Source organism: Dermacentor albipictus, chromosome 8 (assembly GCF_038994185.2).
Source record: "Dermacentor albipictus isolate Rhodes 1998 colony chromosome 8, USDA_Dalb.pri_finalv2, whole genome shotgun sequence".
NCBI classification, from domain to species: Eukaryota; Metazoa; Arthropoda; class Arachnida; order Ixodida; family Ixodidae; genus Dermacentor; species Dermacentor albipictus.
The window spans coordinates 51,335,211-51,359,517 of NC_091828.1; the positions used below are offsets into that span (position 1 = coordinate 51,335,211).

Here is a 24,307-nt window from a genome sequence, read left to right on the forward strand (position 1 = left end):
TAATAATTAGAGACTAGTAGTACGAGCTGTCGTCTTTTGGCAAAGTGCAGCGTATTCATTTTGTAAATAAACTTGTATGTGGCTTCTTGTCTGTGACTTTCCATGTGACATATTTGGTGAAGGTAGACATGCCCTGTCCTCATCATGGGGCTCGCAGGGGATGGTACATCGAGCCTTCCGTCATGGCTCCCGGAGATGACAGTTCGACTCAACCAGCTCCGACACCTGCTGCTACTCCGACGAGCCACATCACACTTTCCACTCGTGATCCTGGCGTATTCTTGGAGAATGATGGGGAAGACGTTGATGACTGGATCAGCCTGTACCAACGTGTCAGCAACAATAACCAGTGCGACTCAACTGTCATGCTTGCCAACGTAGTATTTTACCTCGGTGGGTTGCACACCTCAAGTATGGCTTAGGACACACAAATATGAGCTCACCAGTTGAGATATGCTTTAACAAAAGCTGCAGAACTTGTTTGGCAACCCTTACGGTCACCAACTTGCCGGTGTTGTGCCTGAAGATCTCTCAGAGCAAAGGATACTTCACCGGCAGACATGTGGCTATCACAGGTGCTGATCCCACCTCATTGTTCACTCAAGGAAGCTCAATCAGCATCATCCGAGTCTTACAGACAGGCAGTCATGCTCCAGGTCTTTGGCTTTCGAGCATCCAGAAATGACAGCTCGCTTCAAGATAACAATGCCACCCTCTCCTGAACATCACGCAGAGGTCACTGATTGATGAGAGGGTCATTGTCAAGAACTTCTGGGGAAGGCGTCAATGGCCGGTTCACAGTTTGCTACGTGGAAGCCTCGTATTGTCCAACATTGGAGACAAGAGAGCCACCGAAAGGGTGGGGCGTTGGGGACGGATGGTGGTGAATGGTAAAGCGTTTGTGATTATGCTCTGAAATCCCTTGACGAGAGAAAGAGGGAAATAAACGACATAAAAAGTGGATCGGGACGGATGTGAGAAGGAAGAAGCTCGGACATGCAAAGACTCTAGCATGTAGTTTGCTCTGAAAGTTAAGAGCTGTGTGTATAAAACTCAACCAGGTACTTCTGAATATAAAACGTTTTCTTGTCCTCACAACAGTAAGTCACTTGGTACCCTTCTTTCTCCCGGCACCTGGCACGGCACCATACATGGAACCGACTTTACAATACAGGCAGGCAGCTTATGAGATCGATTGGCATTGGCTACATTGGTGTGGTGAGTGCTATGTGTTTGCTTCTCTTTTTGCCAGACTCATAGCGCAGGCAATCCATAATAGTGTTTGGTGTTGTTAGTTATTTTATTACATACACCAAGAGTATAGTGCCTCGTGGGCTAATTGCTAGTGGGGAAGAAACACAGGGAGCTTTGTGAGCATGGAGAAGTTGCAAGTCCAAGAACTCCTTGAAAGTCATGGGCAGATGAACATTTCGGCTGGCCCTGCGAAAGGCAAAAGGTAGCAATTTGAGCTTTTGCAGAATGAGGAGAGGAGTTGGGAGGAGGCTGGAGAGGCCAGGAAAATTATTTTGTAAAAAAAGCGGGCAAAGAATAAAGAATTCTGCAGTTTCCTAATGATAGCGATAAGGATGGGCTAGCTATTGCCTGATGTTTGCTCTTCATGTCACGAGAACTCTTGCTAGTACAAGTAAGCAGATGCTAGGAGAGTATGTTTGTGTTTTCTGGTAGGCACTGTTTTGGGAATTCACCTTCCTTAAACAGCAAATTTTAGTTTTAAGGAAGGGTGCATTTTGAAGGCAAACAGCTTCACCATGGAGAAATTCAAAGCATAGGACCTGCTTCTAATTTGCAAGGAATTTGCATTTTCGCCAGCTCCGCAAAAACAGAAGAAGCAGTTCTCGCCGTCATGAACGGAGAAGATGTGACGGTCAAGGAAACTGATGAGGCTTGGGAAACCATTGTTGAAAGAAAGCAAATGACAGAGGAGTGCAAGAAGTGCGAGCGTGAAGTAGGAGAGAGGCGCGAACGTGAAGTAGAAGTCATGTGAGGCACCAGCGTGCAGAGGCAGAAAGACGAAAGCGTGAAGTAGAGAGGTGCAAGCATGAAGAGGCAGAAAGGTGCAAACATTAAGCAGAAACACATGAGAGGCGTGTGCAGGAGGCAGCACAATGGCACACTCTTAAAATGAAAGAGCTTGAGCAGAAAAGTCAGAAACTTAGATGGCAAACAGTGTGATGCTCGCTCCAAACTTTTAGGGCAGACCTGGATATAGTTAATTTTCTTGCCAGTTTAGAAAGAGTGCATGAGAAAGAGGGTGTCAGCCGGGACTTGTGGACCAAGAAATTACCAGCACTAATCCTGTTCAGTATCGCTGTTTCATGAACTGCTTGTCTGAGGACAAAGTGTAAGACTGCAATAGGGCTAAGAAGGGTTTGTTCAAACACTTCTGTCTAGCATTTCAAGCCAACTTCGAAAGCCAATAAGAGAGAGCAGCAGAACTCGCCAAGCATTACCGCACGCTTTGAAGTTTCCGAAGTAAGTCCTGACAATCAGAAACAAGCGACAAAGCAGGATATGGTTTCCGGAAGCCAAAGGGTAACAAGTATTTCTGTAGGCATTTTAAACCGGAGACTTCAAATTCCCCCAGCACGCATCAATAGAAAGAGGGTCACGCACCTGAAGTAACACAAGAAACAGAGGTGCCCCCGCTGATGGTGTACAGACGTTGGAGGCGCAGAAGAGAGTTGTGTATTACAACTGCAGAGGAAAAGATCACATAGCCAGGAGCTGTGAGAAGCAGGTGGTATTTGTCATAACTCAGGACTCCGATAAGAAGCTGCAACCATACATGGGACAGCTTTCACCGAACAGCCAGGTGTGTATGGAGGCGTCAATTTTGGCCAGCCTGCCAGAGCAGGTAACCAATTGATCATCGAATAGGTCGGAGCAAGCGCTGATGGAAGGAGGAGAACCCTTATCCAATATGGGATGTTTCAGGGCAAAAACATGGGAGAAAACTCAGAGACTGATAGACGTATTCCCTATTGCGCAACAGTCAGAGGACCATAGAATGATTCCTGAGGCAGCTGAGCGCAGTGATGAGTCACACATGCTGGTAGCCAGAAGCATGGGGAAAGCAGTAGACAGCGGCGGTTTTTCCGCACAAGATACGGAGGGTCCATTAGGCCAAGTGTACAGAGGCGGCAAGTTCAGCCAGCCTGCCAGGAAAAGTTGCCTATGGCTGTTCCTATATGTCAGAGCAGATGGTGAAGCAAAGGGATAGGCCCTAGATGAGAAAGGCAGACGGGGTAAGGAGTATGGAACCAAACATCTGAAGCAACAAGGCAACAGAGGCAAATGCACGAAGGTCAGGATCCGGCTGGAGACTGAAAAAGGTAAAGGACGGTAAATCCCCAGCTTAGGCGTTTCCAGAGATCGACATGACGCACGTTGCAAAAAGCAGAGCTTCATGAAGATTCAGACATAGTAACAGTCACCTAACCGCACTGCAGCCGTCTCTTTGTAAGCAGAGGGACAAAGGCAAGCGTCCTGTAGGCTGCTGCAAGGGCCGGTCACTCACGCGGGCAAAGAAAGGCAAATGCCTAGCACCTAAGGCAACAGTGCATGTGTGGGTCTGTAAATGTAATCTTCTCTCAGTACTTGGAGGCTGCTGTCCTGTTGTGAGATCCGATAGTGTGAGGAGACGATTGTCGCAGCCATCTGCAATGCTGCAGTTGCCAAACGTTGGGGGCTTTACCAGGCTGTGAAGAGACAGCATGTTATACAACTGGAGAAAAGTTGGCATACAAGGATGATCGTTTGGACCCCCGGCTTGACGAATAGTGCCATAAAAGCATTCCAAAATGTCCTGGTTGAAGTGAGACGTCAGCACATATTTGAAGTGGCAGACTTCGAGTAAGTAGGTAGTTAACACTATTGTAGACAAAACTGTCACTCGAAGTCCCTCAGCCGTTGACTCCGTTAAAAAGTGTTCCTTCGGGATTCTTCCTGCAGACACTTCTGTTTCCCAAGAATCGAGCCATGTAGAGAAAGACTTTAAGACTTCAAAGTCCTTCCTGTCTGGCCTTATGCCTTGTGCGGGGAAATGCCCGTTTAATGCGTCAAACAGATAATTGAACTTCACGGTAAACTTGACTGCTCCTTGGATGTTTTCCAGTCTTTAAAAACACCTCGTTTAGAATAGTACTGTAGGCCATCAGCCACACTTCTACTGAAGACCTGTGTCGCCAGCTCCACCCTAATTTTTTCCGCATTTGTAGGGTTCAGGTGGGCAGATGACATCTTCAAACACACGCGCAAGCAACCTAGATTGCTGGTGTCTGCAATTAGTATTTTGTCATAGTGAGCCCAGAAGATGCGGTCTTCAGCAGTTTGAAGAATTTTTTGCGTGTGCAGGCGGTTTCTAACGCATCTGATCAAGTGTGGGGCATCTGCAAAGACGAACACCTTGCGATCATCGTCAAGAGGATGGATAAAATAATTGATAAGATTTTCCAACTTGCCACTCACTAAGTACTCTTTTTACATCCTGCGGTTGGTAGCAGCACCGTCACAGACCAAAGCATCAACGAATGCCCCTGCCCGTTCTAAAAGTATTGCTGCTTTCTTGACCACACAAGCGAGGTCAGTCCCTCTTGTTGGGCCTTTACTGGCGAAACGGCAACCGGCTGAGTGTGCGTCCCCAAAAGAGCGGAACATGAAAACAAGTTTGTGGTCGGCTAGTTGTTCTTTGCATGGAAATGATTCACCGAAGTCAGTGAACCCAGAGTACGTCAATGTTCTTGAGTAAACAGTCATCTCTGGCCGCACCTGTATTTCGTTGAAGACAAGAATACCATGGCGCTGGTATGAATCCTTCGTGGCCATCTTTTTTGAAATGCAGTGAAGAATCTCAGTTGACTTGAAATCCACAGTTGACTTGAACCATGCTCATGTACTTCCCAACTGTCGAAACATTTGGAAGAGGCAGAATGTCATTCTCTCGCAAGAGAGAATGACATTGTAGGAGGTCGGACTGCGTATGTGGAGAAGCAGGCACATCAAAAGCTATGATTCACTGTAATGCTGGTTCCTTTTAGTGGTGGCTCTGGCCGCTTACAAGCACTCTTCTATGAGCACTCGCTGAGCTGGTGATAAGTCAAGGTTGCTAAGTTTTTCTTCCACAGTTGCATCAGACATTGCACTCAATTTACTCCGTTCTTTGATTAATTTCTCTTTCATTCTCTTTGTTCGCTTTATCAGTCGGCTCTTCGACTTCATCACCGCATATTTTGCCCTCCTTAAGGCTGCCATTTGCCGAGGACTAGATGGCATGCGAAATCGCTGTATGGCCTGCGCTCCTGTTTCTTCCGAAGAAGCATCTTGTAGTGAATGCGAGTGTATCCGGCAACCTCTCACAGTGACTGCAAGTTTTCTCACTGGGTTCTAGCCACGTGGATCATTCCTTGTGCCTCCAGTGGCCGGATACATCAACGTAGGCATTCTTTGGGTGTACGTCAGGGAAAATACGTCTGCCAGGGTCACCTATGCAGACACTGACCTTGTCGATTCGGCGCAAGGCACTGTTCAAATCGCTTAGCGTTGACAGCTTACACATAATTCTACGTTTTTCTGGAGGTATAGCTTTACCCATAATAATCACACAGGCATTCATCTGGTCATCGGCTTGAAGGTACTTTTTCATAAACATCAAAGCAGGCTCGTTGGGCCCACAGGAACTTCCGGTCGAAACTTTTTCAAGATGAAGAAAAACTAAGCTTTTCACACCAGCCATGCCGACCCTATTGCAGGACCAGAATATTGTAGACAGTGTGGCAAGACAGGGATTATCAAAGAGCGCATTGAAGTTGATGCTGTTACCGTCATGCGATGCTGCACTGAAGTCTTGAATTTCTAGAGGTCTTGTAGACTGCCGAGCTGCTATGGCTAACCTTTCCTTGTCCATCCGAGAAGTTACTTGAGCTCTTGTCTCTTGCATGATTCATACTTTTGCCTGCAGTTGTTGTGTTTCACTGTCTTCAGGTTTTGCTTTACGCTTGCCGTCAACTGGAGAGCGTCCGGTGTTGGCAGTGTTTATCTGGTTCTGGCCGCCTTCTGTTAGAACTTCAGTTGCTAACTCCAGTAGCTCCTCATTTACTACATATTGATTTCTGTTTCTTCCTTTTCGTTTGTGTTTTCTGCCTATTGCTCTTTCTTTCAGAAGAGCTCTGAAAACGTCAGTTGTCACGGAACACCGTTCTTTGAAAGTGAAGTGTGAAGAAGCAGAAAAATTACTCGGCACAGCATCTCTAGCTAGAGAAGCTCTTCGGGTCGTGCTGGCGAAAACAATTCCTTTGTGCACTGCCGTCCATGTTTTTGTCACATGCACTGGGTCGAAGTGCTTCTTGCACACGTGGTCGCCAGGTTGAAGGACTTGATCTTCACACTGTATGGCATCTTGCCATGCTTGCAGTCGACTATTCTCTTTAGGGACACTTAACATCGATACTTTGTCTTTACACGAGTCATAGCCGCTTTTGCAGTTTGGAAAGAAACACTTTTTGTCTATAGTCCGGTTTGATCCGTCTCTGCCACGCAACTCTCTTCTTCCCTCTCTTGCAATTCTGCTTATTCGTACTTTTCCATTATTTCCATTATTAAGCACCTACCGAAAACAAGGATGACTAATTGCTCAACCGTAAAGCACACTTGACAACAAAAAGAGAACTTATCATCTGTCTGCACCGCTTTTCTGCGACTGCTTCCAGGCTTTCTCAAACGCCGTCTGCTAGAGTAAGCGATGCAACCGCAATGTTGGAGGCATTATCGTCTGTTACAGTGCCTGAGGAACTTGAATGATTATAGTGGGTGGAAGACGCACTAAATAAATTAGTTTTTATTTCTTTCAACGCATTTTATGTGCAGCTATAACTATTTACCTTTTCGAATTTCCTGCCTTTTCAGCCTCCTTATGTGTGTTGCCGTGCTATGGTGCACACCTGAAACACAACCATTAGTGAGACGCGTTTCTCCCTAGTGGCCCCCACGTCGTTGGATCACGTGTTCTTACGTGTCCTCAGCCCTTTTACACGTCATCCACTAGGAACAAATGGGTAGCCGTTGCAATTGATTACGCCACCTGCTACGAGTGGTGCCAATCGCACGGGCTCTCCTGACCAGTTGGGCCACTGACGTTGCACTTTTTCTTGTATGACATTATCTTGCTCCACGGCACCCCACGACAGATTTTTACCGATAGTCGTCATAACTTTTTGCCAAAAGTTATCACCGACATTGTGCGTTCCTGCTCCACACAACACAAGCTGACCACCTCACACCATCCTCAAACCAACAGACTGACGGAGTGGTTGAACCGTACCCTCACAGATATGCTGTCCATGTACGTTTTGAAGACCTGCTATGCCTGGGACGTTGCCCTTTTTTACATTACATTTGCCTATAATTCTTCCCGGCATGACGCTGCCACAATTTCTCAATTTATGTATTGTACGGTCGCAAACCAACCTTTCCCCTGGATACTGCATTTCTTTCTGAACCTCATCGACAGGTGAGCATGCGCAGTGCCATCGCCTTGGCCAACCAAGCTTGCCAACTTGCCCGTGCTCGACTGACGGCATCACAAGCCACTCAGCAGCAACTGTACAATGCCTGCCACCTTAACGCACAGTTTTTCCTTGGTGTGCACATGTTCCTGTGGTCGCCCTCTTGTCAAGCTGGACTTTCAGAGAAGCTCTTTTCCTGATAGACAAGGTCCTGCCGCATGCTCCACCAGGTGACGCCAGTGATCTACGAAGTTGCGCCCATCAGCTCAATGTCACCCTCTACTAGGTAATCCAGTGATGTGCATGACAGTAGGTTCAAGGCCTACGATAGTGCTTCTGAGCCCGGCCTTTAGTTGCACTGGGTTGGCATGTTTACTGACGAGGGTAGTGCTATGGACAAGTAGTTACGATGTAGAAGAGGCCAGCGGTGTGAAGACAATGATTAGAGGCTAGCTAGGGTATTCATTCTGTAAACATACTTGCACATAGCTTCTTGTCTGCATCTTCCCATGTAACAATACTATTGAATGCGAGCTCATACTTCTTCCAGTCTTCCGAATTTGCAGCTTCGTCTCAAGCAACAGGGTGTTGTGCTCTGTCAGCACTATCATTTACAAACTGGGCTGTCTGCTGCTTTAGGCTTGCTTCTAGGGCAAATTTTCCAGATTGTTTCCGTGCTCAAAGAGAGAGAGAGAGAAATGGCAGAAAGGGGGGTGCCAAAGCACAGCTTCACTTTCACTTTTAGCCCTTTTTCTTTCACTCTCTCGTTCTCTTTCCGGATCCATATGAAGTGCAATTGCGAGTGATGCAGATGCAATGCAGCTGGCGCCTCTTGCGCCAGGCTGCGATGCTCTCTGTGGCTTTGCGAGATGCACTGCGCGGAAATGGTGGCACATTCAAAGTCTAATAAGGCAACCTTTCCACCCTGTCTTAACACTGTTCATTTAAAGGGAACTTAGCAATGCAAATGTCGAGCACAGTCTGAAAACCCCATTCAGAAGACATAACTGATGGTTGTGTCTAACGTGCTATGATAACATGTCATTATTTATGGGTTCTTAAAGCTAAGCTTTCTTTGCATGTTCCTTCGAATTTTTTACTGCTGCTATTGCCTTACAAGCCGCTTCGGGCAGTGGATGGAAGTGTTCATGTACATGGCAGGAGCGAGGTAGAGAGGAAAGGTGAAGTAAGAGGCTCGTTTCAACTTTTCCATTGTGCCGCATTTAGACAACGCCCTCTGGAGCTCTCTGGCCATCACCAGATAAGCCTTTTGACAGCTGTAGTTATCCTTGAGCCCCCGAAAAATTATTGCAGTAACTGCAGCACTTTTTTTACTCTTCTATTAACGCGCTAGTCCCAAGGAGAGATAGAATGCAGAAGATGGGTAGAACCTACGCAGTTGTGAAACAATTGAATAACAGTCTTGCCGCTTTTCACTCCCAGTTTCCATGCAGAGTGGGGAGAGGAAGGTGGGAGAGGGAAAAGGTGACATAAGAAAAAAAAAAACGACAGCACTTGCTCACAAACTAAAGGTACAATATATTAAATTTCTGCTATTTCTGAAATTTAAACACCACGCATATTTGCCAAGTGGACAACTGGCATGGGGTGCTTACACGCCAAGCTTTCTTACATCACCGTAGGGTCTAGGCGACAAAACAGAAGCAGCAGCATGTGAAATCAACCCTTCTGTGCTCGCGATGGTAGCTTCGCGGCTACGGTCAAGGTCGCAGGTTCAATTTTGACTGCAGCAGTCGCATTTCAACCAGAGTGAAATGCAAAAATGCTTCTGGATTTAGATATAAGTGCACGTTAGAGTGACCCTCAAATAATTTCGATGATTTTGTAGAAATGTGCTGAGTTGTTAGAGTTGGCACTTGTGATAATGTGCACTTCCCGTATCAGTATCGCCGACCGCCACATTCGTGTTCTTTTCACAGTGCTGAACAATTGTCCCCATGACCTAATCCTCGGACTCGACTTTCTTATGGCGCATTCAGCTTTGATCGACTGTTCCGCCGGTACCCTTCGCCTCGAACTACTTCTACTCACGCACATTCATGCCGAACTGCCGAACAACTTTAGTCCGACCACTTTCATCTGCCTGCTGCCTAAAGCTTTGACTTTCGTCGATTTGCTATCATCTTTTCTTGTGCCCGACTGCGATTATGGCACCACACCTGTTCTTGATGTCCTTTTAACGCGCAATATCACTGTGCCCCACTCTATCGTCACCGATAACCAGACATGTCTCCCCGTAGTCAATTTTGCTTTGACAAAGGAAGTCCTACCCCAAAGCATATCGGTTGCAACACTGCATGCTATAGGAGATGACTATGTCACGACGTTTTCAGTTGACGTCTGCTCAGATTCTTCACCATGTCCACAGAATGCTATTTGCCCTGATGCAACATTTCGTCCCATGATTGCTGCGGCTCTATTGCCTGCGCAAGCAGCAGCTCTGTGCCACCTTTTGGTTTCCTATCACGACAACTTTGACCTCGGCAACTGCCAATTAGGCCAGACTTCAATTGTTAAGCATCAATAACTACTTGTGATGCCAGTCCCATTCATCGCCGGCCATATCGAGTTTCTGCTTCAGAGTGCAAGGTTATTCAAGATGAAGTGAACAAGATGCTTGCCAAAGGTGTTCAACCTTCGTCGAGCCCTTGGGCGTCGCCTGTGGTACTTGTTCAAAAGAAAGATAGCACATGGTGTTATTGCGTGCATTATTGTCATCTAAACCGCATCACCAAGAAAGACATCTACACCTCGCCTCGCATTGGCGACGCCCTCGATTGTCTCCACGGTGCCAAATATTTTTTATCAATAGACCTTCGGTCTGACTATTGGCAAATTTCTGTGGATGAAAAGGATCAAGAGAAGACCACGTTCGTCACCGCTGATGGTCTTTATCAATTCAAAGTGATGCCATTCGGTCTGTGCAATGCCCCAGCAATGTTCAAACGTATGATGGTTTCTTTGCTTCAAGGGTTCAAATGGTCAACATGCCTCTGCTACCTAGACGACATTTTCGTATTTTCACCTGCATTTCAGACACACCTTGAGCGCTTGTAAGCTGTCCTTCAAGTCTTCTGCGAGGTTGGGCTGCAACTAAATTCATCGAAGTGTCACTTCAGTCGTCGGCAGATTACAGTACTGGGCCACCTCATTGACGCTTCCAGTATTCAACCAGACCCAGAGAAAACATGTGCTGTCACACTTTTTCCTGTACCTCAGCCTGTCAAGGATGTCCAAAGTTTTGTAGGACTCCGCTCCTACTTCCGACGCTTCGTTAACGACTTCGCAGCGATTACTATACTGGACCACTTTGACCTGTCCTCTCCTACAGAGGTATGTACCGATGCCAGCTGTCTTAGCCAAGCGCCAACAGGGTCAAGATCGTGTTTTCGCCTACGCTAGCCGCCTCCTAGCAGCGGAGCGCAACTATTTGATTACAGATCGTGAATGCCTGGTTCTCGTCTGGGCAATTTCCGAATTCCATCTGTACTTGTATGGCACGCACTTCTCTGTAATCACGGACCACCACAGGCTCTGCTGGCTTTCCTCACTCAAGAGTCCTACCGGCCGGCTTGGTCGCTGGGCTCTGTGGCTGCTAGAATATTCCTATGCAGCAGTGTACAAGCCTGGCCGATTACATCAAGACGCTGACTGTTTATCACACTACCCAGTGGACGAACCAGCCGCCAACCCTGACCCTGATACCGATGCTTGCGTTTTCTCCATTTCTCAGCTGCTACACACTGCCCATGGGCAACGCCATGATGCCACCTTGCACGCCATCATTGATGGCTTGGAATCTTCGCCTTCTGATTCATCCCTTCACCTATTTGTTCAGCGGGATGATGTATTATACTGCCACAATGTACGGCCTGACGGCCCTACCCTACTCCTCGTCATTCCCAAGCACCTCCGGTCTGCTGTTCTCCAAGGACTTCATGATTTACCCATTGCAGGTCCCCACCTTGGCGTCTCACGTACCTACGACTGGGTTCGCCGATGTTCCTTTTGGCCAGGCCTTGCCCGCTCTGTCTGGAAGTACGTTGCGGCGTGTGAGAAATGCCAGCGCCGAAAAACACCGTCGACGCTGCCTGCCAGGTGCTTCCAACCGCTCGACATTCCTTCGGAGCTGTTTTTTCGCATTGGCTTGGACTTACTTGGCCCTTTCCCTCTATTCATGTCTGGCAACAAGTGGGTCACTGTGGCGACAGATTACACCACGCGCTACACCATCACCAGAGCTCTTCCAACGAGCTGCGCCACAGATGTCGCCAATTTTCTTTTACGCGACGTGATTCTGCAGCATGGCACTCCACACCAACTGTTCATTGACCGTGGTCGGACTTTTCTTTCTAAATTCATTGCCAACATTCTGCAATCCTGCACAACCAAGCACAAGCTGGCTACCTCTTACCATCCACAGACTAATGGTCTCATGGAGTGTATGAATCGCACCCTAACAGACATGCTTGCAAAGTATGTCTTGTCCGACCATACTGATTGGGACCTTGCCCTGCATTATGTGACTTTTGCACATAATTCGTGTCACGACACTGCCGGTTATTCCCCATTCTTTCATTTGTTTGGCTGAGAACCCACACTGCCACTGAATGCATCCCTCCCATCCACCGCAGCAGAAACCAGCGAGTATGCACTTGACACCATCACCACAGCAGCCCAAGCACGCGAAATTGCCCATGCCTGCCTCCTGACCTCGCAAGAGAAGCAACAGTGTTTGTATGATTGCCAACACAGAGACATCCACTTTTGCCTGGATCTCTGGTACTCGTGTGGTCCCCGACTCGTCATGTTGGCCTGTCAGAGAACCTCCTCTCTTGGTACACAGGCCCATATTGAGTGCTGCGTGCCTTGACTCCAGTTACGTACGAAATCGCCCCAGTCAGTACCAGCGCCTCGTCTGCCCCAAATTCCACTGATGTTGATGTTACCACTGACGCCTGAAACCATACTACTCTCCTGTTATAACCAATATTTAGACGCCCCGGGACAGCGCTTTGGCCACAGGGAATAATGATACATGGAGAAGCGCGTTTCTCGTGGCTGATGCACAGGGGCGCCCCAACGCAGACGACGAACGCTCTCTGGCTCTCAAGCTGTCGGTTGAACTGGCCAGCGCTGCATTATCCTTTGTAAATACTTTGCAAATAGTCTCCACTTCTTAATCTTTTGTTCGTGTAAGAATATGAGATGCTTCACACAAATTGTGGTGCGAATGTTCCCTGCATCCTATGCGTGTAAAAACTTGCATGAACTGCATAAAAAAAAAAGTAGAATGTGTTTTTACGAGCCGAAACCGCAATCTGATTACAAGGCACACGGAAGTGGGAGAACACCTGGGGTTCTTTAACATGCACCAAAAACATGAGTGTTTACGAATTTTGATGCCATCAAAATGTGGCCGCCGTTGCTGGGATTCAATCCCACGACCTCCATGTGTAGCAGCCCAACACCATAGCCACTAAGCAACCACAGCGGGTCCTGAACCATTTCAGGGACCCTCTAAAGAACACAAATCCGTAGTCTGCCACTATGGAGTGCTTCATAATCTGATTGTAATTTTGAAACAGACAACCCCATAATTATATTTATGCTTAACACATCTGCCATGATACAATGTGCCATTAAAGGCAATGACAATGCTCAACCCTCTTGTAAGTCGTGAACAATGACGTACAACTACTAAAAAAATGTGTTCCTGCAGTAACGGAGGTATGACAAAACTTCATCAAAGGTGCGCAATATTAGCAAGCAAGAGTGCAAGCCCTAAGCTCTTGTTGGTAAGATTGCTGGCAAATTAGAGCATGAACATGTGTGAAGAAAATGTGCAGGGACGATAGATGATGACTGTCAATGTAAGGGAATAAATAGCCTCAAGGAATGAAAGAGTGAACAAACAAAAGAACAAGAAAGAGCAAACGAATGTTTTCCTTGCAGAGTCCAACCACCAAACATTACAGACCTCCAACTAACAAGAATGGTCGAAAGAGCCGTATAAATTCCATTCAAAAGATTTTATTGCAGCCACACGTCCACATCAGAATGAAATTCAGCGTACACCACACTGCTACACATAAGGCCCAGAGCAAGTGGCCAAGTTTCAATAATATACCACCATACAAACAATATACGAACAGTTGCCAATCGCAACTCGGACAAACACTGAGACATTTAAGCATAACTGCAGGCTTGCAGAGCTATTTCTGATGCTGAAACAATTTAAGCGATTGTTTTGGCCGACTGACATTTCCCACGTACAAGACTTCATCTATGCTAACACTTACGCCATTACTCGGAGGCATCGCTTGTCGCGCAGCAACTGCATTGTACAGATATACACAGTCTTATGACAATGAGTCAGACATTGAGGATGCAACTGGCAAGTGATAGTGCCCCTGACACAAAAGACATTGAAAAGCATCACTATTCCCACAAGGAAATACTCACAGCTGCGGACATTCAGTCACAGTTAGCAACATAATTATTTCTGTATGATTTATTGTCTCGGGACAGCTCTACACAAGTTTTCTGGATTCTTCTAACATTTCTTTTGTGATGGCATCAGGCACAGAATTATAACAGTTCTGGCCTAGACAATCTTAAATTCGCATTTAATGCATTGTGGTAACTTCCAACAGATGACTGGTCAGCCTTACTGGCCTAGATCTGAAGATGCCTTGCCTCCTGTACAGCACAACAGTGATAGGGTGTCACACATCACACAAACGACATTTAATTCAATCTTCCTTTACTGGAGCACCTCAAGTATTAGAAGCATCAGCACGCCTTGAGCAAGTGGATATACATACCAGATTCTGGAGTGAGGCAACCAGCAGCAATCAGCACTTGCAGGTAATTGTTGGCATCGGCGCAGAGACAGGCTGGATCTTGACGGGCACAACTAACATTAGCAGAAGCTGTAACGACAGCAGTAGCACAGTAAAACAAATCAAATTGGATTAGAGCAAACTTTATTTGTGGCTGCACAAATGACGGTACAAACATCCAGGGATATATGCCTTGAGCACTTCAACGGGTAATTGCCGCAACATGTTCACGTTAATACAATATCGACCGCGGATGGAAAGTTACGCGCATGACATATTGTTACAAGGCGGGAGACATCTATTTAGAAGGCTCGGCATTAAAGCACTGGATGGAGCGAGGCCGCCACAGCAAAAACAAAGTCCTCCTCTTGACCCGCTCCTTTTCTTCTTCGTATGTACACACGTGCCGCTACAACATGTACAAAGAAGGCAACGGACGTAGGTAGAATGAGCTGATTCGTGCGATCATCCATGTTTACCTTTGAAGGTGCTCGTGAGCGACAGCAGTTGGGAAGCGAGTTTGCCTGCTCGCTCACCCCGTACTTAAACACGGCATCGCAACTCCGCAGCTCTCATTGTGTACTAGAGTTGGGGTAGTGGGTCAATGAGGAAGCGAGGGCAATGCGCGCGCGCGACGCAGAAAATCTGGAAAATGTTAGCGGCCGCGAGGGGGCAATATGGAGTTTTTCACCTTAAAGGGAAGCTGAAGAGTGTCGAATTCAATAAGACGCTCATATACGGATGCGGGAACCTTATAAACCATGTAGGTAAAATTTGGTTTTTTTTTTTTAAATTAGGAGCGCCATAATCATCGGTTGAAATTGCGCTGTAGCTCCGCCCCTCGTTGAGTGAGCGAGCGGAGCCATAGCCTCCTATATTTTTCATGCCCGCGCAATGGTGCCGCGGAGACCGTCCATTGCCCTCTCCTTTCCTCCTCGATTTACGCCTCGGCTCTCCGCGAGAGGCGCTCACACCCCATACTACCTAAAATGCTGCCCTCACATGCCAGACCGAGCTACGCGTCGAGGCCCATCGAAGCACCCTAACCGATCCGTCAAGCAAGAGTTGTGCGATTTCCGTCGTGTTGGTTGCAGGTAAGCGTATGCGTTTTGCAACAGCAGCATGTTTATATACATATTTTCTTTAAATATCAGGGATGCATGACCGAACTTGTAAGCAGTGTACATAAATGAAGCGACCGTTTGTTTACTAGATTTTCCGCGACCACGTGTTAGTTGTTGGCGTTGTTGCAACGTGTATTGCTTTACTAGTGTAAGATCAGTGATTTACGATGCACAGTTCTTATTGTTTCCTTGCGTTACTTTCTTTTTGATACCCAATCAGTTCTCTATCTGCAGTGTGGAATCGGTTGTGGTGTCCTGCGCCCGACAAGATGCCGTACTGCTGTGTGCACACGCTGCAAGTCATCCAGTAAACAACGGACGCCGGTCATATCGTTCCACGAAATACCAAGTGATCCGGAACTGTGCGCAAAATGGCTGAAAGTCATTTCTCGTGAAAACTGGGTGACGAATACGACGTCGTGCTATTCTACTGTATGCAGCCGACACTTCAGTTCCTCTGACTTTAAGGAAGGTTGCAAAATTCGGAAACTTAAGAAAGATGCTATTCCCAGCATTTTCGAAGAATATCCGGCGTACTTGCAGCCTCCTAAAAAAAGAGGGAGAAGCTACGCGTCAGTGAAAAAGCGCGAGGCTGCTGCGCTAGCCAACCCACCACCGCCGAAGCAACGAGCAGTCATTGATGACAACCAAATGGAGTTGTGTCCGCATCCGCTCTACGAATTGCCGGTTGTCGACGTCATCTTTGAAGATTTGTCACCTGTGGACTGCACCGCTACCGAACCGTTGCCACCCGTGAAAAACGGCGCTAGTGAGCGCTGCATCACCGCGACTTTGCAGATGGACAGAGCAGTGCAGGTGTCCTCACAATTCTCGGTTTCGACAGTGGAAAAACGAAAGTGGAGACACAAAGAACGAGACTTAAACGCGCATATTGAGCGGCTCAAGAATACCGTCGACAATTATAAACAAGAAATACAAAAGCTCAAGGAAGAGTGCTTTGTTCATGCATTCCTCCAAGTTGTCGAGAAAGCGAAGGAGAAAGACTTGGCTGCGTCAGTATTAGTAAAACAAGTTAAGAATTTTGGGAAAACGAAACCAACGTGGTCTGATCTGACAGTGCGCCATGCTGTAGTTTTACGTAACCTCTCGACTCGCGCATACGAGCACATAAGGACTACAGGCATTCTCCGGCTGCCCAGTCGAAGCACCCTGGAGCGTTTTATGGGCACATCACGTGGCGAAGTCGGCGTGACGGAACTCGCGAAGCAAAGGCTGTCAACCGAGTTCGCTTCTCATCCCTCATCGCAAGCCAGAGCGTGCTCTTTAATTGTCGACGAAATGCGAGTGAAACAGAGGCTACTTTACCATAAACAAAGGGACGCCTTCATCGGTGAAGTAGACTATGGTGGGAGCTTTCCTAAGGAAACAACAAAGAGCCTGTGCTAGCCAACTCACTTCTGTGCTTCGTCCTCAACGGCCTTTCAGTTTCGTTTAAAATACCCGTGGCATACTCTTTCACGAGAAATTGCACTGGCCGCGAGCTGCACACGCTCATGCGACACGTCCTGAATGAAGTTGAAAACATAGGATTTTTCATCGTGCGCATTGTCACCGACAACCACAAAATCAATGTCTTAGCGTTCCAACTTCTATGCAACGGAAGCCTCACGCATTGCATTGAGCACCCAGGAACACCAAATCGAAAGCTTTTCTTAGCATTCGATCAGTGCCACTTGGTCAAAAACGTGCGCTCGCAGTTTTTATCGCATGACATTGAAAAAGGCGGCGAAATAACGGCGACCCACTTGAAGAGCCTCTACAAAATGCAGCAAGGCAGCCTTGTAAAGCCAGTTAGATTTCTAACGAGAAAACACGTGTTCCCCACAAACATCGAAAAAATGAACGTAAAACGAGCAATCCAAGTTTTGTCTCCTGCAGTGACAGCGGCACTGAAGCTCCTGCAAGAGCAAGCGGGCCGCACATGCGACGCAAGTTTCGCGGGTGTCGGACCGACCGTTGAATTCATGGACACCATGCACCGCTGGTTCATGCTCATGGATGTGAGCAATTGTACCCAGCACATGCACCAGAACAATGCCGATTGCAAGCAGTTCGAATTTACAAGCGATGAGCGGTTAATCTGGCTTGAAACAAGCTTCCTCGACTACCTGGCCGATCTCAAAAGCCAGTGCCTGGCGAAGAACTTCTTAACCAAGGAGACTTACGAAGGCCTGGTGATGACAACTCGTTCAAATGTTGAGTGCATTCGATATCTTCTTGAAGAGATGCGCTTTCACTTTGTTTTAACGAGAAAAATGTCGTCTGACCCAATCGAGTCGTTTTTTGGCTGGCTGAGGAAGTCAGCAGGGTCAAATGATCAAACGGATGCCCGAGCTGTTCTGTCAGGTATTGAGAAGACTCTGAAGACTGGCATCGCGTCGGCGGCTGGTACGAGCAACGTAATGGCAGCAGAAGGCAGCGATTACTTGTCAACGCTGCCGCAACAGAAAAACACAAGGGAAGGAACCAGCGAGGAATTCCCTGCAGATGCATGTAGAGAGCTCACAGAGCAACTCAAGCGAGGACAGCCTCTGCTTCCTACTCCAGATGTCGCAGCATTGGCTATGGTCGGCAGCTACTTGGCAAGAGTTGTACAAGAAAATATCAATTGCGAGGAGTGCGTCAGCCTGTTAAAAAAGCCAAACGCCTCGGCGTTCTCGGACTCGCTGATAAAGCACCAAGACCGCGGTGGACTCATCTACCCATCTGGACAACTTTTAGCGGTTCTCTACGCATTAGAGAAATTTATCGGCGTTCTTCTCGCAAGAAGAAGGCACATGAATCAGCCTTTGAAGGAGGCTGTGAGTAATGCCGCTGCAATACTCCGCAAGCACAAAACTTTGATGTGCTCGACGCCAGGACACCAAGAGAACCTGCTGCAACTGTTGCTGACAATGTTTTTTTGCCCAATATTCACAAATTTTGCAATGAAGGCGACAGACAAACACGACATGGCTAAAGTGTTTGAAATAAAACCGCTGTCACGTAAGACCCTCAAACTGTGAGCTTTGATCTCACAGTTCGGCATTTTTGGTGAAGGGCTGGCTCTCCACAACATGTTTTGTGTTGCTTACTTCCACTGCACACTGTGTACGAACATCAATTTAACGTGCGATTATATTTTATAATTCCATCTCAAATACGAACGCCAAACTTGTCTCCACGAGCGCGTGCGCAAGCGGCGGCGGCGCGTCGTCTGCTCTGGGACAGGATGGATGGATGGATGGATGTTATGAGCGTCCCCTTTGGAACGGGGCGGTGGCTTGCGCCACCAAGCTCTTGCTACTATGCTGCCTAATATCCTACCTAGGTTAACCCATGAGAAAAAAAAAACACACTATGAACTACCACGTCCAAATTTTCTGATACCCTATTGCGAACTGTGCTTTTGTACGTCTCCGTCCTTTGTCGTTTCCCTACTTTTCTTCCACCAATCCTCCAATCGCCTCTTACTGATGTCTATTGCGGACCTGTTTGCTTTTCCACTGCTCCCGCTGAACCCAAGGGCTTCAAGGAGGCCAGTGGTGCCTAAATCGACCGCTGGATAGATGTCTTCACATTCTAATAAAATATGCTCCGTCGTTTCCCTAGCTTTACCGCAGGAAGCACATGCTTCTTCTTCCTTCTTATATCTCGCTTTATACGTGCGTGCTCTAAGGCATCCCGATCTCGCTTCGAAAAGTAATGAGCTTCCCTTTGAGTTATCATAAATGGTTTCTTTCCTAATTTCGTTTTTTCCCCTTAAGTAGTTACTCATGGCAGGTTTCTTTTCCATTGCCGCCACCCATGAGATTAATTCAGCCTCTCTGACTTTCCGCTTGACCTTCTTTGTTGCTGTGTTGCCCACCCCACAGGCCGCATACTTGCTGGTAAGCTTCCTAGTTCTTTTCCTCCACTGTGAATCAATGTTTTGCCTGTACAGATACCTGAACACTCTCCCAGCCCATTTACTTTCCTCCATATTCCTCAGCCGTTCTTCATACTCAATTTTACTGCGAGCTTCCCTCACTTCAAAACTAGTCCAGCCCATATCCCCTTGCACAGCTTCATTTGTAGTCTTCCCGTGAGCGCCCAATGCGAGGCGACCCACTGACCTTTGGTTCCCGTCGAGTCCTGATTGTACCCCTGATTTAAAGCAAACAACCGCATTTGCAAAAGTAAGTCCTGGAACCATTTCCTGGAACCCCTTTCCACATACCTCGGAGGACCTCGTACCTATTGTATCCCCATAGCGCTCTGTGCTTCATTATGGCTGCATTTCTCTTCCCCTTGACTGTTATGGTTTTTTCCTGTGTTTCCATATATCCGTTGCCTTCGTTTATCCATATACCAAGGTATTTATATTCTGTTACCCGAGGTATTTCTTGGCCCTGTATCTCCACTGTCTGTTCACTGTTTTCATTGAATACAATAACACCTGATTTTCTAACACTAAATTTCAAACCTAAATTGTTGCCTTCCTGTCCACAGATATTAGCCAGACGTTGCAAATCACTTTGGTTGTTTGCGAGCAACACAATGTCGTCCGCATAAAATAAACCTGGGAGTTGCTGCTCTATTACTGTACCTATTATGCCTGTTTCACATGCTGCGACTGGAACGACGACAATCGGTGCTGTCGCACGCGTCGCAGAGCGATTTTTAGAGGGCCCATTTCACATGATTGCGATTTTAACAATGCGACTGGTGCGATTCCCAAGGTTGCTTACTGCCAGGTTTCATGGCACACGTTGCACAATTATTTTATTGTAATGAATAAAACGTCTAACTTATAGTATTGTTGACTTTTCTTTATTAGGAGCAAATAATATGCTTGTTTTGTAATTTAAAAACGTATTGAAGTTAACATTTGTTTCGGAGTGCGCGACGGCGGTTTCTGTAGTTCAGTGCGACATCGCGCACGTAAACAGCTGTTCGCAGGTGGTTCAGCGATTTTTTATTCTATGGTTCAGCGCTGTGTGTTATTTTATCTACCTTCTATGACCGTTTCGTTCTGCCTGCACCACAACAATATACAAGATGACCTATCGACAAGTTCATATAGCTACCCTCACCGTATATGCAGTATTCGGAATTCGGCTACCACGAAGTTGTCGTGTCAGCCCAACAAGATCCTCGCGCTACCCGTGCTCGGCGTCAGCTTCTGGAGAAATGATGCGTGTATATTGCCCGTCATTGCGCATATGTGGTGCCTGCTCCTAGCCATATTCTTACGCCAAACGCAACAAGAAGCACCAACCCGAACGCCCGCGTGTGCCCCTGAACGATCTGTGTGATTACGACGTGGAATGAAAATTGTGTTGTGAAATTCAACCTTAGCGCTAGCCTGGTTCGTCCATCGCCGCGCTAGCGCTGCGAATGTATATATGGGAGCCCTCTCTAAATATTTCTAAAGGCGCAAAAGCCGACGCATCAAATGTTTCGAGCAGTTACCGTCACTTTTGTAAAAACCTGTACGTTGTAACATAGCATTCTAAAAGACACGCTTCTCGTCCACTTTGTTGTCCCGTGTCTCGCGCTGGTAGTATACTAAGAACTTCTCACAAGAAGACCATATCAATACGCGCTATTCATAACGCAGGATCGTAGGCCCACGGCAGGCGGACTTGCCGTAGAATTTTTCAGCTTTCTGCTCAGCCTCGCACGCCTCTCAAGGTTAGCCTGTTTTGTGGAAATAAATATTATTATTATATTATTAATGTTATTAGACATTATAGCTTCTTCACTGTAATTTACAGCAATCATCCGGATTTCTTAAGCTAGTCATGCATTTAACCTGTATTAGATCAACATTGTTACGACGTGTTTACGGGAGTCATTTAAAACTAGATTGCTCAGCCAGAGAAAGAACAAATGCAAGCCTCAGTGTTTATTCCAATTTGGTATTCCTAAACAGATTATATTGGCAGAATTTTATGCCTGCTTGCATTTCCTGCAGTTCAATGTTCAGAGCTGGAGAAACTTATTCCTTTTCTTGCTGTCGAAAGGCTGCTTCAATGTCGATAGCAAGCTATAATTATTCATTTCGAAAGTGTTAAGCAATGACTATATGTCTAAGCTTATCAATGCATTTTTGTTCTACGAACACAATTAAGTTTTCTCTCTCCCTCTCATTGACAGCCATGGAGTGAAACTGTTCACTTTCATAAGTATCCGGATGCAAACATTCTGGAGTTTGTCCTGAGCATTTATCTGCATCCTATAGTGTGCATGTTTGTATCAAGTTTTTGTGTTACAATCGCAGTGATCTACACATATTGTTATATTGCAACAAACAAATTTATTTCACTTTGTTTTGAAATCTACAATGTGGCCATGCAGTAACGACTGCATTAATAAGCAAAGAAGAAAAGTGCAGATTCAGTGTACGTGTTGGAATCTATGCGAAGTGAAGTTTTTGTCAAGTGGTCAATTAAATACTGTTAAAGTAACTGCGATATATACAATTTGTCTTATTTTCAACAATCCAACATGTCATCTTTTGCAAGGTTTGCTTATGCACCGCATAGGTCACAACCTTATTGTAATGTAATTTTTATGCATTACACTGTTCACAAACCATACCGAAACCAAATGGCAGTTAATGTAGATGCACGCTGCGAGACATCAATGCAGTGACGTTTGTTGAGCGAGAAATGATGCGAGGTATATGCAGATAAATGAATGACATGTGCTTATATACATATTTATTTATATACCTCGCAGGCTGCAAGGTTGGAGTATTATGCGAGGGAGAATAGGAAAGTAGCTACAGAAGGAAGAAGGGCACAACATAAAAAAAAACATCAAAAAAAGCAGTGCCAATACATTGCACCAACTAGTCCGTGTTTTACTGGCACAACATTATACAATACTTAACAAACAATAACAGAAAAAGTTATTGCCTGTGCACCCTGTACAGACAGTAAACCAGCAAAGCTGAAATGTGCAGCCCCGGTGTTTATCACTGGGTTAATTTCAATGGTTTATTCAAGTCTTTCTATATTATTGGTTATGTCTGTGTTTCTTAATGAGGTTATGCACATGTTTGGCTTCGGTTTATCACATCGTTTATTTGGAATGCCACACATAGCACTTTGCAAGATCACTATCATGGAAAGTGCAATGAGTGGTTCATTGTGGTATTCCAGCGGGTCCATCAAAGTCTTTCTGAATTATGTTACACACTTGTGTTTTTTAATGCATTAATCATAATGTTTATGACTCAGTTATGCACTGCAGTTACGAAGTGACACACTGGGGCTGCACATTTCATTTAATTAAATACAGGGACACATTTTCGAACCTATTGGGAAGTCGGAGAGAGACTGCTGCACGCATGCTCTGCTGCTAGAGAGAAACGACGTCACTATCGGTCTAGCCAATGGCCCACCACACTTTTGCTGTGAGATAATAATGACATCATGATCTTGTCTTAACCCCATCCCCCTCTGTGTCCCTTCCCTGCAATAATACGCAGATAAATGTATGTTTGAAATGCATAAGCATTTCTGTCTACCCAAAAAGAAATGTCGGCGTCCATCATGTAAGACGAATGCAATGGCTCACACCCCCTTAAACAATGGCTCATACCCCTACACTAGGGTTTTTGGGATCGGACCATGAGTGTTTCGCCTAGGCATATACAGCTTCACTGTAAAAAGAATGAACACCTTTCTGCTAGAAACCAAGGCAATCATGAGGTGTATTAATATATGAAAGTTTATTGAACATGCCGAGTAAATGCTGTTCGACAAGCAATAAACCGAATTTAAAAGGAATTTAAACCGAATTTAAAAACGAATAAACTGAAGCAGAAGCAAGATCTGATGTGTGTCCATACAGATTCCAACAGGAAACGCATCCATCTCTGAAAGTGTAACAGTGGCCATGCTGACACAAGATTCTCCCAGTGTGTTTGCATCTACAGCATCCATAATTTCTCTAGGCAGCCGATCTCCACAGAATGCTAGCTTCCTCTACAACACACTCTCCACATCTGAGCGTGCATTGTAGAGGAAGAAGCTAGCATTCTGTGCAGATCAGCTGCCTAGAGAAATTACGCAAGCTGTAGATCTAAAAATGCTGGGTTAATTTTGTCAGCACAGCCTCCATTAGAAATGGATGCATTTCCTCTCGGGAAACACACATGAATTTTTTATTCTCTTTTTTGTGCGTGTTCTGTCTATTGCTTGTCAGCGAGCATTTACTCGGTGTGTACATTAAACTTTTGGTTGTTAGATCATCTCGGTTTTCTTGTTTGTCCTATGTGTTCTCTGGTGCCATCTGCAGCCAGGCTATTCGTTTTTTTTAGACTGCAACAAGTCACTTTAATGGCCCTCATGATACCTTATAAAATCTTTTATTTGGCCAATGTAGCAAGAATGTACAGTGTGAAGCAGTAAGAACAGGGTATGCTAACTTCTGATTAAAAGGTTTATTGTGAAAATGCAGTGATCTATAAAGGTTACCACAAAGTAGTACAGCAATAAAACCTGATAAAGACTAGTGCTTGATGAAACCAAACATAAAAGCAGAAAAGGGAGAAAATACACATAGATATACAAGTCCAGGGAAAAAAAAAAGCATTGTGATCATCAAGTGTGCATGTGGCTACCTTCAGGAAACTCATTTTTTTCCCAATGGCATGGAACTGGAAGAATGTGCTTGCATAAATAAGCTGTCAGTCCGTCTATTGGAATAACAACAGTGTTTCTTGAAAGGTGCTGGCATGCAGGATTTGCAATTGTAATGATTTTTTTTTCCTGCACTTGGACTTTTTCTATATTTTCTTTCT

At 46.0% G+C, this 24,307-nt stretch overlaps 1 protein-coding gene across 4 annotated transcripts in view; it reads right to left on the minus strand.

Annotated features, from left to right (window-relative positions):
- The window catches only part of LOC135896017 (zinc finger protein OZF-like), a 76,689-nt gene that overhangs the window by 47,681 nt on the left and 4,701 nt on the right, over positions 1 to 24,307 (minus strand). For 2 of the 4 annotated variants that reach the window (XM_065424289.2, XM_065424287.2), the window contains exon 2: positions 14,369 to 14,476. In XM_065424289.2, coding sequence (XP_065280361.1) covers positions 14,369 to 14,476 — 108 coding nt within the window. Of the gene's footprint in view, positions 1 to 1,269; positions 1,441 to 14,368; positions 14,477 to 14,865; positions 15,011 to 24,307 lie in introns of those variants that run through there. The other 2 variants (XM_065424288.2, XR_011507902.1) reach the window with 2 other exon arrangements.